The sequence below is a fragment of the Brachyhypopomus gauderio genome, chromosome 4, assembly GCF_052324685.1.
Source record: "Brachyhypopomus gauderio isolate BG-103 chromosome 4, BGAUD_0.2, whole genome shotgun sequence".
NCBI lineage: Eukaryota > Metazoa > Chordata > Actinopteri > Gymnotiformes > Hypopomidae > Brachyhypopomus > Brachyhypopomus gauderio.
Window position 1 is genome coordinate 9322161 of NC_135214.1, and position 20827 is coordinate 9342987.

At 43.6% G+C, this 20827-nt stretch overlaps 1 protein-coding gene across 8 annotated transcripts in view; it reads right to left on the reverse strand.

The window, feature by feature from the left end:
- nek5 (NIMA related kinase 5) overlaps nucleotides 1-20827 on the reverse strand; it is a 47231-nt gene that overhangs the window by 7613 nt on the left and 18791 nt on the right. For all 8 annotated transcript variants that reach the window (XM_077002043.1, XM_077002044.1, XM_077002041.1 and 5 more), the window contains 8 exons: nucleotides 20219-20289; nucleotides 19870-19956; nucleotides 15572-15626; nucleotides 15033-15233; nucleotides 14112-14190; nucleotides 13650-13768; nucleotides 12756-12991; nucleotides 12606-12684 (listed from right to left, as the gene is read on the reverse strand). In XM_077002043.1, the coding sequence (XP_076858158.1) occupies nucleotides 12606-12684; nucleotides 12756-12991; nucleotides 13650-13768; nucleotides 14112-14190; nucleotides 15033-15233; nucleotides 15572-15626; nucleotides 19870-19956; nucleotides 20219-20289 (927 nt within the window). The remainder of the gene's footprint in view (nucleotides 1-12605; nucleotides 12685-12755; nucleotides 12992-13649; nucleotides 13769-14111; nucleotides 14191-15032; nucleotides 15234-15571; nucleotides 15627-19869; nucleotides 19957-20218; nucleotides 20290-20827) is intronic.

The following is a 20827-nucleotide window of genomic DNA, read 5'->3' on the forward strand; positions in this document are numbered from 1 at the left end:
GTCATCTGCATATTGATGATAACTAATACCATGTTTATTAATGATATTTGGTAACGGAAGCATATATAGGTTGAATAGTAACGGCCCAAGTATATAACATACATTAGGCACATACAGGCATTGTGCATATAGGCCCTTTATAATGTAAAGTGCACATGTGCAATGAGCATATTATATACAACTAATTTATACAGATAGTGAACATATGCATCTGAGAACATAGTGTGCACTAATGATATAACAGGGTTTTCCCATAGAAAACAGGTTAAGTGGCTAAAGAGGTAAGCAGGTAGAGTGCAAATAGATAGAGAACAGTGTACAGAATGCATAGATGTACACTGATGTGTTAATAGGAGGGCAATATCTCCTCCTTCATTACCAGGATGAGCATACAGGCAAGTGGCACACACAGAAAATGGCTGAATCTGAAATGCCGCACTTAAGCAGTAGGCACTAGATTTCAATGCAGTATGTTCTTTCTGTGACCGGGGGTTAGATTCCCACACCACAGATACCCAAATAAATGAGTAGGCAAGCTGTTCCACACGTCAAAGATTTTATTTAGTAACAAGTATTAAAATATTATGATAAGACATAAAACAAACTAAAAAGGTACATAAAGCCAGTATTTATACACCGGCGCGTGGGCAATCAGATAAATTCACCGCTTTCTCGTCAGTAATGGTCAATAAGATTGCTTTGCCTATGATGTCGCTATATGAACATACTGCACTAGCTGTGCATACACAAGAAAATATCACAACACGAAAGCTTAAAGCCAAAATAAACCTAACACAGTAAAACCCATGTAAAACACTCAAACCCAAGAAAAACCAAAGCTAGCATAAGTTGCAGGCTTCATATAACTTAGAACACGCACAGCTGGGCAATAAAAACACCAATAACTGACAACAGGGTATTGTAATCTGATGCCGCACGCCCGTGGATAACAGCCGAGTATTAGTACACACAAAAAAAACAATTAAGAAAAATGTTTATTTTAAAAAAACCAATGCTACTCAAGCGGATCCAAATAGTTCCTCCTACTCTAGATATTCACGTATAAATACAATGGTGGAAAAACAGTGGCCTGCACGAGCCCAGCCTTGGTCCTCTACACAAGAGAAGAAAATTGCATTATTTTCTCTAAAAAAAACACACACTACGAACGTAAGGTATCCTTACACGAACAATACAAGTATCCCATTTGAGAAAACACACACAGACAGCCTACCAATTAAAACACCTGTGAAAGGTGCGCGCTTGGCCTGTTGGTGGTCCAGGTACGACGCTACTCCACTGCGCTTCACCTGCTCCGGACAGTGTAGTCGACTGGTCCCCGGAACTCCCGAAATGTGAAACAAATCTGCATATTAGCATCGGGATGCTACGCTCAACGCGTATAAGCCAGTCACAATGGTTAAAGAGCTACCTACCGATCGTCCGGACAGAAGCGGACTTCTATGTGACCGAAATGATGCTCAAGGTGTCTACTGCAGCCACTCACTAATAATCCGGCTGGAGACCGGTTTCCGTTCGAATAGATAGCTTAGATCTACCACATCCAAGCACCTTGAACTTTCAGCCGTGATACGCTATATTCAAACACACTCCTGGAGACCAGAAAACAGACGTCACACACGCGCGCACCTGGGCCATTTAACCTCGCTGCCGGATCACGTGATGGCTATAATTAAAATTGTAGAATATTTTAAATAGAATTAAATTACCATCGGACAACTCTATTCACAGATTAAAAGCTCGCAAACAGTACAGCCCTACCACATTCACCCCTAGCTCGAAGTTTCACCGTCCCGGTGGAATAAACCATAACTCAAGCTACATCCACGGACGAAACACCGTTTGTCTAGAGTCAGGTACAATAAAACCCTGGGCAGAATTCAATGCAACTGACCGGGGGAGGTGGAGAGGGTTGGCATGCTGCCCGGCTGTACTACGGGTAGAACGCCTTATTACAGGTGAACTCCGAATCTCACCGTCTTGGTGTTCAGGGATCTCAGCATATACGTCTGCTATGGGGGGCCTTACACCCTCTGTGGGCTCCGGGTGTATTACAACTGGCCCCAGCCCAAGATCTGATGCAGGATCCTGAGATCTTGGCTCTACTCTCTCTATGGGCGCCGGGTGTATTACCACAGGCCCCAGCCCAAGGTGTAGTGTAGGGTCCTGAAGTCTTGGCTCTACCGGTATATCACCAAGTCTTACCATAAGGAGAGACCCATCCAAGAGACTTTCCTCGTCCACTTCCACTTCCTGACCCCTCTCTCGGGCCGGTCTAGCCATCTCATTGCTCGGGGTCTGAGGAATCACGGTGGTTAATACAGGTTTCAATTCAGACCTATGTATAGTCTTGCAATGGCCCGAATCATCTGTAGGCTTGATCTTATACAAGGTGCCTACATCATCTAAACACTCCTGGACCTCATAGACAGTGGAACTCCATCTATCCTGCATTTTACTTCTACCGTGGAAATGGTTCTTACAACGGACCAACATACCAGAGGGAAGTATAGGGGCTGGGTCATTGTACTCCCGCCTACGATAGGCTGCTGCTGCCTCCAAGTGCACTTACATACACCTCTGACAGGTACTCCCGATGTTGTGTCACCCAATCTGACGGGTCAACACATCTTGCCGCCTCCTCCTCTGCTGCTACACCCAACAACCGATCTACTGGCAACTGGGGCTTCTGACCGAACATCAGTTCATAAGGGGAGTATTGCGTAGACTGATGGACAGTGGTGTTGTATGCAAACAGGAGCTGGGGAAGTACTTGGGGCCATTTCCGCTTCTTTTCAGGGGGCAAAGTCCGGAGCAGATCGTGCAATGTCCTGTTAAATCTTTCGCACTGACCATTACCTTCTGGGTGGTAGGGAGTGGTTCTGCTTTTCTCAACCCCATAGGTCTCACAAAGGCGTTTTAATAGTTCCCCTTCAAAGTTACGGCCCTGATCCGAGTGAATCCTTCTCGGAACCCCATACACATAGAACCATTTCTCAGTGAGTATTTTTACCACTGTAGTGGCCTTTTGGTCAGCCACTGGGTAAGCTTGGGTGAACTTGGAAAATACGTCCGTAACGACTAGTACATTCTCCAGTCCATTACTGGCCCGTTCCATAACCGTGAAATCGATGGCAAGGATTTCCAGGGGCCTAGTAGCCAACAAGCTACCCATAAAAGTTCTCACCTTAGGCTGGTTAGCTTTTGCCACAGAGCACCGCACACACTCACTACACCACTGCCGGACGTCATGCCACATCTTTGGCCAGTAGCACCTCTGCCGAACAAGATCGGTGGTACGATCCACCCCCTGGTGTCCATGGTTGTCATGCAGCCCTGTAAGAATCTCAGCTTGTAAGGCTGCTGGCAACAATACCTGCAGGACTGCGTCTTTGGCTGGTGGTAGCTGAACCTTCCTATACAAGACTCCTTCCTTCTCCACAATCCTATTCCATTGCTTTACCAACTCCCGCACCCCTGGCACTTCTTTCTTTATTTCCAGCGCAGTTGGCAACCGACCTCTTTTCCAATACACTGAAAATGCAGCAATACATGGATCTGCTGCCTGTAGGACTTTTAGGTCAGCCCTACTACGGATGGGAATAGCATCTATAGCCTGAGATGCCACACAGGGCATGTCCCTTTCTGCCACAGGCCCAGCTGGGGGAAACTCACAGGGAATGGAGATCCCTGCCATGCCTTCGACAAAAGAGGAGTCCGTAACAGTAGGAAGCCGTGAAAGGGCATCCGCATTGCGGTTGGCTGTCCCAGGACGATACTTGATATCATAATCAAATAGAGCTAACTGGGACACCCACCTCTGCTCCACCGCACCCAACTTTGCAGACTGCAAGTAACTCAACGGGTTGTTATCAGTGTAGACTATAAACTTGTGACCTAAAAGATACTCTCTAAACTTCTCCGTAACAGCCCACTTAAGAGCCAACAACTCCAGTTTCATGGAGCTGTAATTCGACATGTTACGTTCACTAGGTCGCAAGCCACGACTAGCAAACGCAATAGGTCGCCGCTGCCCCTCTTGTTCCTGGGAGAGAACAGCCCCCAGACCTGCGTGGCTAGCATCAATCTCTACTACAAAGGGTAGAGTAAAGTCAGCATACCCCAACACGGGAGCACTGACTAACCTGCCCTTCAGAGTCAGAAACCCTCTCTCACAAGCTTCGTCCCAGTGCTGGTCTATACGGCCCTGTCCCCCAGGCCTAGATCGCTTCCGGGAACCCTCTAGGGTACCCACTAGCTTATGCAGGGGTGCCGCCAAAGAAGCAAACCCTTCCACAAACCGACGGTAATATGAGGCAAAGCCTAAAAAGGACCTTAGTTCTTTGACTGTGGATGGTCGATTCCACTCAGCAACTGCCCGAATCTTTTCTGGATCAGTGGATACACCAGCGGCAGAAATCACATGACCCAAATAGCTAACTTTAGTTTGAAAGAAATTACACTTCTGCAATTTCAATTTCAAGTTGTAGTCCCGTAAGCGACCCAGGACCATCTCTAACCGCCGGATATGTTGCTGGAAAGTCTGGGAGAAAATGACTACATCATCCAAGTACAGTAATAGCGCATGGAAACTCTGATCCCCAAATATACGTTCCATTAGCCTCTGGAACGTGCCGGGCGCATTACATAACCCAAAAGGCATCCGATGAAACTCGAACAGGCCGAAGGGCGTACAAAACGCAGTCTTTTCCCTGTCCTGCTCTGCTACAGGTACCTGATTATAGCCACTGGCTAAATCTAAGGTGCTAAACCACTTCGCTCCATTCAAGGCATCCAATGACTCCTCTATCCGAGGCAGGGGGAATGCATCTTTACGGGTCTTGGCATTAAGTTGGCGATAATCCACACACAAGCGTATTGACCCGTCTTTCTTCTGAACAACCACTATAGGGGAAGCATAAGGGCTAGTGCTGGGACTCACAATTTTATTGTCTACCAGCTCCTGGATATGAGCTTTAACCAAATCGTATTGTGAAGGGGGGAGCCGCCGATATCTCTGCCTCACTGGGGCAGAGTCTAAGAGTGGAATGGTATGTTGGACCAACGTGGTACAACCTAGATCTCCATCATACTGACTAAAAACGGTCTTGTGTTTCTCCAAGACAGCACGAGCTGTCTCCTGTTCCTCAGCTGACAGAGAAGGCCAACTAAGCTGGGAAAAATCACTGTGACCATTCTCTTCCCTCTGAACAGACTGGATAGTGGCAACCTGATGTTGCTCGTCCCTGCAGACCTGTACGGTACTACCACTATAAAAAGACGGGACCACATGAAGTTCCCCTAGCACGACCTTGGGCTGGAGCCACCTGTCTTGTGGGCCAACATTGACCACTGGTACCTGTACAACCCCATGCACCACAGATACAAAAGCAGATGGAATGAGAAGGTCGCTAGGCAGCTTTCCTTCCATAAAAGACACTGGTTCCAATAACCCTGAAGAGAGAGCAGATCCCAACCCTCACAACATGATGCAGACACCATTTTCATGGTACTTGCCGGTACTCGTATTGCTGGACCCCGCTGCACTCTAACCATGCCTACTTTACCATCCTGTAGAGTCCGCCCCAACCGCTGGCATTCGGAGAATGCCCGTTGCCACACCTGCCCTGCAGGTTGTGCCTTTAAAGAGTGGAAAAGCGCATTCCCATGTTGTACAAAAAGCTCATTGTAACATTGGCTAATGATATTCATCCCCACCAAACCAGGTGTAGAGTTATGAGTGTGAGTGTCAGCACCACTAGGGCTCTTGGTGATCAATATGCCCATTTTGGGCAAAATCCTCCCCAGGATACATACATCCACTTCTAAATAGCCCAAGTAGGGTATATCTAAACCATTAGCAGCTTTTAACCGTAACCAAGGGCAAGACTGAACCGTGTGCTGAAGTTGGCCTTGGAGATGTTCTTCAAAGAACTGGGAGGTTACCGTGCTCACCATAGAGCCTGTGTCCAATAAACATGGCAAAACCACCCCCCCAATCGTAACTTCCACTACCGGGCACTTCCCAATCAGTTGGACTGCACTGGATGAATCAACGCCCAAACCCTCCCCTCCCGACACTTGGGCTCTTGTGTCGGGGGGATCTAGTTTTCCTGCTGCTGAGAGATTGTGTGGCTTGACGCCCCTCTACTACCAGTGTCAGTTCCCAACTCAGCTCTACAAAAACGGGCAATATGACCAGGTTGACTACAGCGTAAACATATAGGTCTCCCATCAGCTTGGAACCGGTATCGTGAGTCACGATTTGAAGGACCACCCCTAGAATTATTAGGCACTACAGGGGCCTCTAACCGCTTCAGAATAGCATCCAATTGGGTCTGTTGTCGTCGAAGACTTTCCTTTAACTCTGCCAATTCATCTGATGCCGGTGCACAAACAGCACTGGATCCGGCCTCGCACTCTGTTACAGCATAAGTATTACAGGAGCGCACACGGGGCCGATGACTACCGACTGGTTCACCTTCTTCTACCCAGCGAAAAGCTTCACTACGGATATCCAAGAAAGCTATAGTGGGATGTGAACGAACCTGACGCCGTAGTTCCCTCCTCAGCAAACCATCACGCACATGCTCAATAAACTGGTCACGCAAAACAGAATCAGAGTTAGCAAAACAGGTAGAGTCACGACATTTTACAGCTTCCATTAGGGACATGAGAGCATGGGAATATACTCTCAAGGACTCTCCCTCCCGCTGTTGCCGTTGGAAGAATTGGGTTTGAAGGCTAATAGAGGACTGCGCACACCCATACATGCTGAATAAAATACGAAAAATTTTCTCAGCCTCATCCCTTTCAGAGATAGGACGGAACTTAACCTCAGCTCTTGCTTCTCCCTCTAGCAAGTCAAACACTATCAAAGCTTGCTCGGAACGAGGCGCTGGACGTAAAACCAAGGACCGACGAACCTCCTCTACCCAGTCCTCTACAGATAGAGAGTCCACCGAAATATCCCCAGAAAACCTGGGACATCTCCTTTCCCTTGGCATATATACATAGCGCTCTACTACCCCATTAGAGACAGACTGATTTTCGAGACCACCACTTGGGTTGGGGGACTGCACTGAAGAGCTATCTTCTCCTAAATGACCTACCTCTCTAGCTGCAGGCTGGCGAGTTGCTTCCTCCCTGAGCTTACTGTTCTCTGCCTGAAGTTGTTGGACCAGTTCAGTAAGTGCTCTGAGCTGCTCTGCTATATTTTCATCGGCCATGTCGGAAATATCAGAAGAGAAGGAGAAAAATTTAAAACTCTTAAACACACAAATAATATACACAACACAGTATACACAAAATATATACTAATTTACAAAAAAAACTAAAATAGTTGCAGCCCCCTCCTGGAGGTTCGCAGTCGTCTCTGTACGTCCCGATGGCTCCAATAGTATCTTCAACCTGTGCTGGCCACTGCTTTTCCCACCACACTTAAAATACTGAGGAACACCACCTGATCCGCTTACTAAAAACAGTACAAAAGTGGAACAGCTTCCAATAACTATGATCCTGCCGACTATGCCAAATGTGACCGGGGGTTAGATTCCCACTCCACAGATACCCAAATAAATGAGTAGGCAAGCTGTTCCACACGTCAAAGATTTTATTTAGTAACAAGTATTAAAATATTATGATAAGACATAAAACAAACTAAAAAGGTACATAAAGCCAGTATTTATACACCGGCGCGTGGGCAATCAGATAAATTCACCGCTTTCTCGTCAGTAATGGTCAATAAGATTGCTTTGCCTATGATGTCGCTATATGAACATACTGCACTAGCTGTGCATACACAAGAAAATATCACAACACGAAAGCTTAAAGCCAAAATAAACCTAACACAGTAAAACCCATGTAAAACACTCAAACCCAAGAAAAACCAAAGCTAGCATAAGTTGCAGGCTTCATATAACTTAGAACACGCACAGCTGGGCAATAAAAACACCAATAACTGACAACAGGGTATTGTAATCTGATGCCGCACGCCCGTGGATAACAGCCGAGTATTAGTACACACAAAAAAAACAATTAAGAAAAATGTTTATTTTAAAAAAGCCAATGCTACTCAAGCGGATCCAAATAGTTCCTCCTACTCTAGATATTCACGTATAAATACAATGGTGGAAAAACAGTGGCCTGCACGAGCCCAGCCTTGGTCCTCTACACAAGAGAAGAAAATTGCATTATTTTCTCTAAAAAAAACACACACTACGAACGTAAGGTATCCTTACACGAACAATACAAGTATCCCATTTGAGAAAACACACACAGACAGCCTACCAATTAAAACACCTGTGAAAGGTGCGCGCTTGGCCTGTTGGTGGTCCAGGTACGACGCTACTCCACTGCGCTTCACCTGCTCCGGACAGTGTAGTCGACTGGTCCCCGGAACTCCCGAAATGTGAAACAAATCTGCATATTAGCATCGGGATGCTACGCTCAACGCGTATAAGCCAGTCACAATGGTTAAAGAGCTACCTACCGATCGTCCGGACAGAAGCGGACTTCTATGTGACCGAAATGATGCTCAAGGTGTCTACTGCAGCCACTCACTAATAATCCGGCTGGAGACCGGTTTCCGTTCGAATAGATAGCTTAGATCTACCACATCCAAGCACCTTGAACTTTCAGCCGTGATACGCTATATTCAAACACACTCCTGGAGACCAGAAAACAGACGTCACACACGCGCGCACCTGGGCCATTTAACCTCGCTGCCGGATCACGTGATGGCTATAATTAAAATTGTAGAATATTTTAAATAGAATTAAATTACCATCGGACAACTCTATTCACAGATTAAAAGCTCGCAAACAGTACAGCCCTACCACATTTCAGTAGGCGACTGGGAAGTTTCCAAAATCTCTGACATACTACCTGTTATCTCGTACTGCTTTGGTGTACTGAATAGGAGGTAAGTATGGCATTTCGGATTCAGCCAATGTTCTGTCTAAGTTATTATGAACCTGAACACTCAGCAGACACAGCATGGACGGGGGTTGGGGAGTAGTTCATGAGGTAAATGGCAGAGGGTTAAAAACTTTACTTAAGTTCCTAACTTAACTTTACTTAAGTACTTAAGTTCTTTAAAAACTTGACTTAAGTAGGAGTACAGAAGTATTCAGCATTTATGTACTTATGTATTGCAAGTAGTTTATTCTAAAATTTATTACTCAAGTACTGAAAGTAAAAAGTACAAGTATTGTGAATTAATTAAGGAAAGCTGTCAAAGTTTGATTATTAATTGTTTTTATATATCACTTACAAATCAAAGATGTTAAAGACCACAAATACAAGTTTTCTGTATGTACAAACAAGTAGCAACTTAAAAAACTTGACTTAACACCTTGTACACAAAAAACAGATAACCTATGTCCTAACCTATGTCATAGGTTTGACGCAGAAGTACACGTTTGCCTTAATTTAGCTGAGAAAACGAGATGTATTTTGGACGTAAAATCTGTCCGTCGGATTCAAAGTGTGAGCCTACTGCCCTGCGTTTACCCTCAATAAATACCCTTACCCTATAAAAACACTACACTATAAAAATGGGCACATGATTAGTTGGCATGAAAAGAGACACGGCTTACTGTTGCTAAAAACACAACTCAGCGTGACATCGCCTTTATAATTGCCAGCTAATGTTAAGTGAATACTGCAAAACGTCATGAACATAATTAGGTTAGTTAGCTAAGATATCTAACCTAACCTAATTCCACCTTGTAACTTCGCACACACAAAAATCGAGAGGTGCACGACCTCGCGACGTGACCGCGCACATGGCCAACGCGCATGGGTGGAGCCACTGCGATTGCGTCATTTTTGCTGTGCGGACCCTTGCGGCAGTCACGATGTGTCAAGTGAACCTACATTACGAAGCTCAGGTGTTCAGTGAAGGCAGCAGCAGAGTAAACAAGACGCGGCCGGAACATGCACGGTTTTCTCATAAGACAGCCTGATCGCTTGACACGGTGACTGCGCCAGCTAAAATCAGAAAAGTATTAAACTGATGGAAAATATGTAGTGAAGTAAAAGTGGAAGTATGAGAAAATAAAAATTCTCTAGTAAAGTACAGATACAGCATTTTAGTACTTAAGTACAGTAGTGAAGTAGTTCTCCTTCGTTACTATACAACTCTGGAAACGAGAGGGGGCAGAGCAAAAGGCGATGACAGACTAACAAAACAACGAACACAGCACGGATTGGGAACCAGGAAGCTAGAAAGACAGAGAGAGAGGACGAGGGCAGAATGAGCAGGGAAACGTGAGTGACTTACGGACAATGACCGACTACGAAGGACAGGACTGAGGAAACTAAATACACTGGAACTGGGGATATGAAACAAGACACAGGTGGAGCGGAATAATCACGGGGGCAGGGAAAGCACAGTACAGGGGCGTAACAGACAACGGGGGAAACCATGGGAACAAAAACAAGGCAGGACTAGGGTGGACAACACGGGAAAGGGGAGGAGGGCGTAGTTAGGCATGACAGATGGATTCAGTGACAGCAGTGTAGAAGGAGATCAGCAGCTCTTGTGGGAGACTGTTTCTGTAATTTGCAGAAAGTAGAGTCTCTGCTGGGCCTTTTTGAGGATGATGTTGATGTTGGACACCCATTTCAGATCCTGGGAGATAATGGAACTTGTGAGTGACCACTTGTGACAGGGCGGTTGGATATTGTGAGAGGGGACAGCACTGTAGGGACTTTCCGAACGAAATGGTTTGCCACCATTTCTACAGTCTTTAGAGTGTCATCTGCAAATTTTAGGAGCGTTACAAATGGGTCCCCAGAGGTGCAGTCACTGGTATAGAGGGAGAAGGGCAGCGGAGAAAGGACTCATCCCTGTGGTGCCCCAGTATTGATTGTCCTGGTTTCAGATGTGACATCTCCCAGTCTCACCTGCTGGCGCCTGTCTGTAAGAAAGCTAACAATCCACTGACAGATGGCAGGTGCTACCGTGAGCTGAGAGAGTTTTTCAGTGAGAATATCTGGTATGATGGGGTTGAAGGCCAAGTTGAAATCTACAAACAGGATCCTGGCATAGGTCCTAGGTTGGTCAAGATGTTGTAGAATGTTCACTGCATCATCCACTGACCTGTTTGCCCTGTAGGCAAATTTTAGAGGATCTAGCTGGTGCCTTGTGATGTCCTTGAGGTGAGACAGAACCAGGCATTCAAAGGTCTTCATTGCAACTGGAGTTAAAGCTGCATGTCTATGGTCATTAAGTTCAGTGATGGAGGATGTTTTGGGTACCGGAATGATAGTGGAGCTTTTGAAGCATGAGAGCACTTCACACAGCTCCAGTGACATGTTGAATATGTGCGTAAATATTGGTGCTAGTTGTTCTGCACAGGCTTTTAGATAGGACAGTGATACTCCATCAGGGCCCATGGCCCTGCTGGTGTTATGTTTCTCATTTTCCTTCCGACTTTCATGAGAGGTGGTCGCACTTATCTCTTGCTCTTACTCCCTGGTTTTTGCTTAGATTCTCTGTCTCGTCTCAGTACCCTAACGCTGCTCTTCGAAAGAAATGGAAAGAAAATGGAATTGATTAGGTGGTCTCTCAACGCAATTGGCACTATTTTATCCACAAGGAGTCATGGTGCGGGAGGACCCATATGTCCGGAAGGAACATTCTCAGCTGGATATGTTTTCAACTCATGGGGGACATGGCGTGGCTTGTGTCTCACGTCTTTCCCTGGAAGATGTTGAAGACCTGTTCTTATTTGGAACTTTGATCACTGGGTTTCTGCTGATTAGGCATTGTCGTGGTGTATCGGGATTAGACGTTGTACTGGTGTATCGGGAAATTAAGAGTGACATCAGTTAGTTAATGCCCACGAAAATTGCCCAACATGATTGATGCGATGGGTAGAGCTGTCGGAACACAGACTGTGACTGTTAGTAAAAGCTTGGATTTGATTGTGGAGGGTATCAATGCTCTATGCGTGAAGTTGGATCAGTCGGGAGACTGCTCACTTAAGAGAGGTTTCGCGTGTTCAAGGACGGGCTCCTTGCTAAATTCTTCATTCTCACTTATCTACATTGGCAACCAAACAAAATTCTCTCTGAAGGTCATCATCTTGGTTACCTGCTCCTTCCCCCACAAAGAGACTATCAGAGGATGGCTCTCATTTTCCACCGCGAACTCTGACACAAAAAATATGCCAGGCCTCTGGCTCCCCCCTCACCTGTCTAGATGAATAACGCCTCTCACTGCGTGACTATCTGTGTTATCAATGCTTATATGTGCTATGGGGATTTTCTCCTCATAATGTTATCTATATTTCTATTTCTCCCCATCTGCGAAAGGCGGCACATCTCTGAAACAGTGCTGTACACCGTGGCCCCAGAGGAACTTCATTTCGTCGCTGTGTACTTGTGACAATGGCAATGACAATAAAGTTGAATCAATCAATCAATCAAATAGCCAACGGACATCCCATTAGCATATGATTAGTGGTGGTGGGGGGTCAAGATATGTATCTGTGAATGGTCTTCCATATTTACGTGTATATTTGTTATAGGCGATTTCTGTGCATTTGTGTTATTTTATACGTATGTGTTCTCACCAGCTGTTTTTCCGCTCTGACTTTGTATTGATTGGCGTCCTGTCTCCTTTGAAGGTATTCTTCCCGGGCCACTGCCACACTGGTGACACACAAAGTGACAATTCAGAAAATACACACACACATGCACAGCCTGATATAACATATACTCACAGTTGGTAGGGTTCCAGAGCTTTGTGCCTGTCCATGTAACAATCAGCTGGCCTCCCCAACTGTGCTGGCTCCTGCACTGCAAGAGGAGAGTGACGAAGATTTTGTGGGCACGGGATCTGGTCTAGCTGTGCATAATACTGTTGCAGATGAGCGTTTTGTTTGGGTGCTGAGTGGTTGGCACTTATTTCCAGTTGGGCCCTTTTTTCAGAACCTGCTGCTGCCTGGCCTTGCACTTGCTGAAAGACAAAATTTGACAAAATATAACATTACATTATGATTGTGGTGCTTTATATCGCTTGTATGACATATATGCTAGTCTACTGAAGTCTTGGTTGTTTGCTTAGGTGCAACAATACATGCTTGCTTCTTAATGTTGCTAAACCCAGTGATTCCAAACAGTAAATGTTCCGGCAGACTCTGAAGTCAATTATTTCATTTTCTTGGTCCATGATTGCCCACTTCTTGCACTGCTAATTTTAGATTGTAACCTAAGATACCAACCTCCAGGTGCAAAAGTCTTATCTAGAATTCAATTAAAGAATTAATTGTTGGGATGCCCAAAGGAGGATGGGTTCCCTTTTGAGTCTTGAGCCTCAAGGTCTCTTCCTAATCCCGACATAGAGAATCTTTGACTTTGATTAAATATAACTAGTTATTCAGTTGTCCTGATCCCTAAAAATATGACAGTTTTGCATAAAACAGATTTGAATTCCTATAAGGACATTTTCACTTTCAGATTAATTCAGCACAATGACCTCATAGTCACTCTTGATTCAAATCCAGTTTGCTATGTTGCAGAGCTAAAACAACCAAAACTGTTCTTCAGTCCAATTTCATACAGAATGCATTGTATATGTACTACAGAGGGAAGGTAGTAGAGCTGTAGAGCTATACTTTATATTGTACGCTGAGCGGCAGTCCTATTCCACATCTCCACTCAGGTCTAGGGGAAGACTTGCCCACTGGAGGCCCAAGCTTCAACCTTGGACGAGGTCTTGGTCTGACATTGGATACTTTGAGAAAAAAACTATTTATTGCATTTATATTATAGAGAATGACCTTAATATTGTATACCATGCATCATACAAACAAAATACGGTATCATTGCTGTTAAATTACAGTCTGACAAGCAGTTCTACTAAAAATAGGACAATTTTAACCTGTGATCTGGCCCACCAGATAGCACTTATGTATATTTGTAACATATATCTTCCAATGGCGTTTTAGCATTTAAATATTTTTGTATACTCTGCTCTTATCTCAATTAACGAATACTGTCAGTGATCTTCTCCCAGACTGTGCTATGTTTGGGGCTATGTTTCATACCTGTGCTGTGATTAGGACAGCATTGGGTACCTGTGCTTGGTTTCGGGCCTGGCTGTACAACAGGTCTGTCTCTGTGTAGAACTGTGTGACTAAACTCCTCTTCCATCAACTGGAATACAAAGAAATAAAGAGATAACATACATTCCTATAGCACACACAAACACTTGCTGTGAACAAAAGCTAGTGACTTCTTGAATTTATAAATATCCTTGGTACAACAAGCACAACCGTAGTCTCAAAAGAACTGCGCAAATCCTGTTCTGGCTTGCCAGTGGATGTACTGATCCGGGGTTGAATGTGTCATTGCCCCAAGAGGATGCGCTGATGCCAACTCCTACCAGAGGCTCACCATCTACATTGAAGGGACTGTGACTACTTGGCCTGGAATTAGAACTAGAACTATAACTATATAACATTTGAACTATAAATAGGAATGGGTTCCCTTTTGAGTTTTGGTCCTCCCAAGGTTTCTTCCTAATCCCCGCCATCATAGGGAGTTTTTCCTTGCCACTGTCGCCTCTGGCTTGCTCATTAGGGATCTGGACCCATATTGTAAAGCTGCTTTGTGACAACATGTGTTGTAATATAAATAAATTTGATTTGAGTGTGTGTGTTGAGAATTAATTCATGTCTAACACCTTTCTCAAATTATATTTGTCTCAAACTAATTTAAACAATCTGTTAGATAATAAAAAAAACCATGTATTTAGTTATGTGTGTCCAAACTTACAACTCTTACAACTTACAACTGGTAATGTATGTGTGTGTGTGTGTGTGTGTGCTGCGCGAGCATGCTTTTATGTTAAGAAATATATGAAAAGGCTACACTGTTTTCTATGTTTACAGTAATATGACATTAGCTTCACCTCATATAAGAGGTGTCATTAACAAATGAGACATGTGTGTATATGTGTGAGAGCCGTTGTGTGTAGGTTTGTGTATGTTTGTTACCTGTGGGTCCAGATGCTTGTTGATATGTGCATGCAGAAATGGACGCTTGAGCAGTGAGTTGACAGAGGGTCGGTCAAGGGGGTGGACCTTAAACAGCTGGGAGAGCAGCAGCCTGAGCTCAGCACTGTAGCGCTGGGACACAGGGACATAGTGCCCCCTACAGATCCTCACTATGAGCTGCCTCAGACTCCTGCCTTCAAACTTAACACCACACACAAACATCACACACGAAAAAATCAACATTTTGCTCATTCTGTATCCATACAAACTCATAATAAACCATATAATTCTAATCCACACAACATTCTTTGATAAATTAATCAAACCCATACACACTTTTTTCTTAGCTTTTTATAGAAAATTAACTATTGGTTCCGTCCTTGAATTCTTTATCTTCAAGCTTAACCCACTCAAATATGCATGCTGTGTTATGTGAAATGTGTGAAACTGTGATTTGTGTAGCAACTGTGAATTGGCAGGTTGGGTATGTGTATGGATTCTGTGTTAAGAGGATAGTGGTGGATTTTGCTGTCACTCACTGGATGTTTGAGTGTGCAGAGTTCATAGAGAACACAACCCAGAGACCAGATATCCCTGCAAGAAAGTGAAATCAACTCAATTCTCAGAGCCCATGAGAAGGTTCACATTTTGGTCCATCTCAGCTTCCAACACACATGAACAAATTAAATTAAGATCCTGCACTCCTACAGCACTCCCACTGCCACACTTGTCTCAATCTGTGGTCGAAGATAAAGGCTTACAAGAAGCGCTGCACATTGCGTCAACTGATGCAAGTTACGAACTACCGTCCAGAAAGACAATGTCGAAGAAAAACCAGCAGCTGTATGATGAGGAAAGGAAGTAAAACAGGTTATTGTGAAGAGTGCCACAAATGTGGCTCTACTGGGGATCACTGGACCTCTGTTAGCAACAAGAATTATCTTGGTGTGACAGCTCATATTATAGATGATGAAGATCCAGTCATTTGCTTTGAGCATGCAGAAGACCACTTCTAGGCACTATGGAGATGCCTGTGGCAGAGGCCTGGGAAATTAAAGAAAATTCTTCCAATATCCTGAGCAAAACTCCCAAAATTAAACAACATTTTTGGTCAGAATTTCCAGTGTTCTGAACCGTTTTCTGCACTCATCTATTGGTCTGTGTAGTAGACTGGTGGAAATATAAACAAGATGTTGAAGTTTATGATTATGTTCATTGATTCATTCATCATTCAAACTTAAATTAATATATCTCATGTTAAATACTGAAATGCGATGAAAATGCGATTAATTTCGATTAATTAATTACAAAGCTTCCGATTCATTCGATTAATTTTTTTTATCGCATCCCACCCCTAATTATTTCATATATTCAGTTACATTTAAAGCATCTTTGATATACAGTCAATAAATAATGTGAACATGTAACAACGTGAAAATCTGAATGTGTTTGGAATGAGGATGGTTGTGGACTGTTTTTTTTTCTCACAAATGTTTTATTTTTCCAACGTTTTGAATTTTAGTCTGTTACGCATTTTTGAAACTTCTACTACTTCTCCAGCTGTAGAAAACACCCGCTCACACGGGACAGATGAAATTCAACAGAACCTCATCCAGCATCTGCTTCCTGGAAGCTTGATGGTTGAAAATTAAGTAAAGAATACATTTATAGAAATTTATTTAAAAAATGCAACTGTGAGTAATTTGTAGAATGGTTGTATACCTGAGTTTATCCTGGGTGTATCTAGGACTTAATTATCATGTTTGGCCTATAATGCCTCAGCATTGAGGAGGTAGATTTGTTTAAATATGACAGTTCTGTCAAACAAATGCGACATTTAACCTGCAGAACATAATATGAATAGTAAACTAAGAGTCAATTTGAGATGAAATTGGATTCAGATAGATCAAGTGGAAGCTCTGAAAGGAACCTGATGAAACAACAACACAATTAAAACAAATACCTTATTTTCCAGCGTAAGATCAAAATGGTCCCACATAGCAGAAAACTTTCTTTTTCCTTGAGGCTCTTCCATACTTTTGGATGAAAAAGACGATCTACCACTAAAGTTCAGTGATTTTTTTTGGCAGATGCATCCCAACAGATGCGCTTCCATATAAACAGTTTGGCACGTTAGTGTCATGTCTCGATCGTGTGACTTACTGAAAGCAATACATGCAGCGATGCAGGGTTTGCTCTAGGAGCTCGGTGCATGTGCCGACGCATCAGTGTTGCAGAACCCATCACTTATTAGTCTGGCACCTGTCTTCCATCAGTCACGCCCTCCGTCTCTATTACTTAAGTCGAAAGTTCCACTTCCTCGTTGCGAAGTACTGCTGTTTCATGCAGAATACTGAGCATTATCTTCTCCGTGGTGTTTCCTGGTATTCTGACCTCTGCTTTCCTTATTGACCTAGCCCCCAGCCCTCCTGTACCTCCCAGACTCTGCTATCCTGAGATCCTGAACCAGCTTGACAACATACTCTGCATGGTGGAACTCCGTGTTGAGACTCATAATCAGGGCTGCTCGCTGCTGATGCCTGCACTGTCTCTCAATAAAATATTTCTGTTCTGCATTTGGATACTTCTCTGCCTCATCCTTACATTACAGTCCTGTTGCTTTTATGATCTGTATGTATACTCATTTGCCTCTGTTGGTTTGTCGATGTTCTTTAGTCTTTATTTTTTGTTTTCTTACTGTAGTTTTCCATGTATGGTTGTTAATAAATCTTTATAAATCTCTTGCACTTGCGTCAAGCCTGCCTCCGCAAGTCGTTACACATGTGGCCTTCAGATTAACTCAAGAACAGTGTGCAGAGAGTTTCATAGAATGGGTTTCCATGGTTGAGCAGCTGCATCCAAGCCATACATCAACAAGTGCAATCCAAAGCGTCAGATGCAGTGGTGTAACGCACGCTGCCACTGGACTCTAGAGCAGTGGAGGTGCATTCTCTTGAGTGACAAATCGTGCTTTTTCATATGGCAATCTGATGGATGAGTCTGTGTTTGGCAGTTGCCAGGAGAATGGTACAACCCCTGGCAAAAAGTATGGAATCACCAGTCTGGGATGAGCACTCATTTCAGACATTTTACTCCACTTCGTCCAGCAGCCCTCCAAGATGTCATGAATGTATGAAACCTTATTATTGCATCATGTTTTTGATATGAGTTTGTTCTACAGAATAAAATGTCTGAATGAGTGCTCATCCCAGACTGGTGATTGCATCCTTTTTGCCAGGGTTTGTACTTGTCTGACTGCACTGGGCCAAATGTAAAGTTTAGTGGAGGGGGATTATGGTGTGAGGTTGTTTTTCAGGAGCTTGGCCCCTTAGTTCCAGTGAAAGGATCTCTGAATGCTTCAGCATACCAAGACATTTTGGACAATTCCATGCCAATGGGCAATCCCATAAACATACTCCTAAACCTTGTGGACAGCCTTCCCAGAAGAGTTGAAGCTGTTCTAGCTGCAAAGGGTGGACCAAAGTCATGCTGAACCCTATGGATTAGGAATGGGATCTCACTTAAGCTCATATGTGAGTCAAAGAAGGAAAGCAAATACTTTTGGCAATATAGTGTATATATTTATATCCATAATGAAGATAATGAAGGTCCTGGAGAAACTGGCTTGGCCCACATCCGGCTTCAGAGCTCATGAACCCCTGCAGTTTGCCTACAAGCCACTAGTAATTTACACTACCCAAATGTCACAGCGAGAATCTCTTACTTGATTAGACTAGTTGTTGCATTTTAAGGGACTATTTATTAAATAAATTTAAATTCATTCAATACTGCCCAAACTCCCCTCCTAAGTGTAACGGTGGTGAACCCGAGGGTAGAGATGGATCCATAAGCAGGTGTAATATATTTTGATTTTAATATAAAGAAACAATGAGCAGACCCCGTAGGGAAGGCAGGCAGCAGCACAAAAGGGCAAGGCAAAAAGGGAGAGTCAAAAAACCAGGCAGGGATATTCAAAAAACCAAAGAAATGCAAAAATAAGGCTTGGTAGAGACACTCAAAGAGGTAGTACTTCGCACTGGTGGCTTGTGAACCAAGTCCTTAAATAGGGTGTGGTGGTTTGCAAATTAGAGACAGGTGCGGTCAATATTCCGGCGAGGGCCCTCTGGTGGCCATGGGTGTGACTAACATTCCTGACACTAAGTAATAAGATGAACAGAATGGATGACATCTCAATGATTTCCTGGGTCAAAAGCTATATCATTGGGCAGAGACCTTTTTCTAGAGCAGTAGGTAGCAGCTTGAACTCAGCCAATGAAGTGAATGTATCCCCAGCCCCACTCACAGTGTGTGCCCCTCCCCTACATCTGTGCACTCGAGGCATGTCCTCCAAACTCCATGAGTTCAAACAACCTGTCACTTGTTAACTCTGCACTATTTAAGTGCAGCTTTCCATAATTATGCATGTCAAGGGTCATGCCAGCCTGCTCCATTTTGTATTCTGAAAACACCCTTTGTGTTTTGTTCTCCTGTTTCTTCATGCCCTCTTATTTCCCTCGGTTCTGTGTACTTTATCATCCTTATGTTGTACTTGCTTCCTGGTTTATCTGTCTATAGATTTATGAATCTGTCTACCCATTCCTCTGCAATTTGGCCATACAGTTTAATTGATATTCTGAATTCTGAAAAAGATATTTGTGAAGTTAACAGTACAAAATGTAATTTAGATAGTTTAGGCTGAAATTAAGAGGACTAATACTAAGATTAATTCTAGATCTTTTCTAATTTATATACACAAATACATGTACACACACAAACATATACATACACTTTGCCCAGCTGAGAGTGAGTGCAGAGAAATGTCCAGGTGTTTTCATACGTTTTGTTATTGTAAGGTCTGTTCTCACAGATCTCGGGAGAGAGGTAGTAAGGTGTCCCGACACATGTCCTCGCCAGTTCCACAGTGCTGCCCAACAACAGAGTCAAGACAAAAAAAGAAGGACCAGCATGTACCCTTCATTTCAGTATTATGCTGAAAGACATTTCTTGTGCTCCATGGATGGTGTGCATGGGATTTTAGACTCAGAACACCCTTCCACTCCACACTAATACAGTACAGTAAAGTTTTTAAGTGTCCTATTTGTTACATTTATGTATGGTGGTTTTGATCTTCGATACTTTTTCACTGTAGTTTTATTCATGCTTTGTCCATGATGGCACATACTCACTTGTTCAACATTCTTGCGATGCCAAAGTCTCCCAGTTTGACTTTCAGGCCTCCTTGGGTGAGGAAGATGTTCTGCCATGTCACGTAAAACCAAAACAATCAAAACCAACAATAATTCAAACTATGTCTACATTATATTAAACACACAGATATGTACCTATATTATAATAAGTTACTATATTTTAATAAATGTTAGCTGGAATCAAGGAACACTGTATGTAAAGGTCACAGGACTGTGTATACATAGATATTAGTGTACATAAATTAGAGATTAGTGTACATAAAGATATCTAGACACTTAAGTGGGCCATAAAGGAAGACCTTCAGGCATTCAGGTGAATACCTGAATTCAGGTGAGCAATGGCACCACCCATTGGTCTCCAGACCTGCACAAATGCTCAAGATGGTTGTTTCTGAAAGTTTGTTGTTTGTCTATGGATTTTAAGCTTCATTGTGCTTTGGGGGATATCTTAGGATGTGGTTTTAAACCTGATGCTAGCCACTAGAGGGAGCCAGTGGTGGGAGCACAACAAGATGTGCAGCTGTATTCTGGATAAGATGCATGAGTCTGATGACACAGAGGGAAAGGACTGCCAGTTGTAGTAGTCAA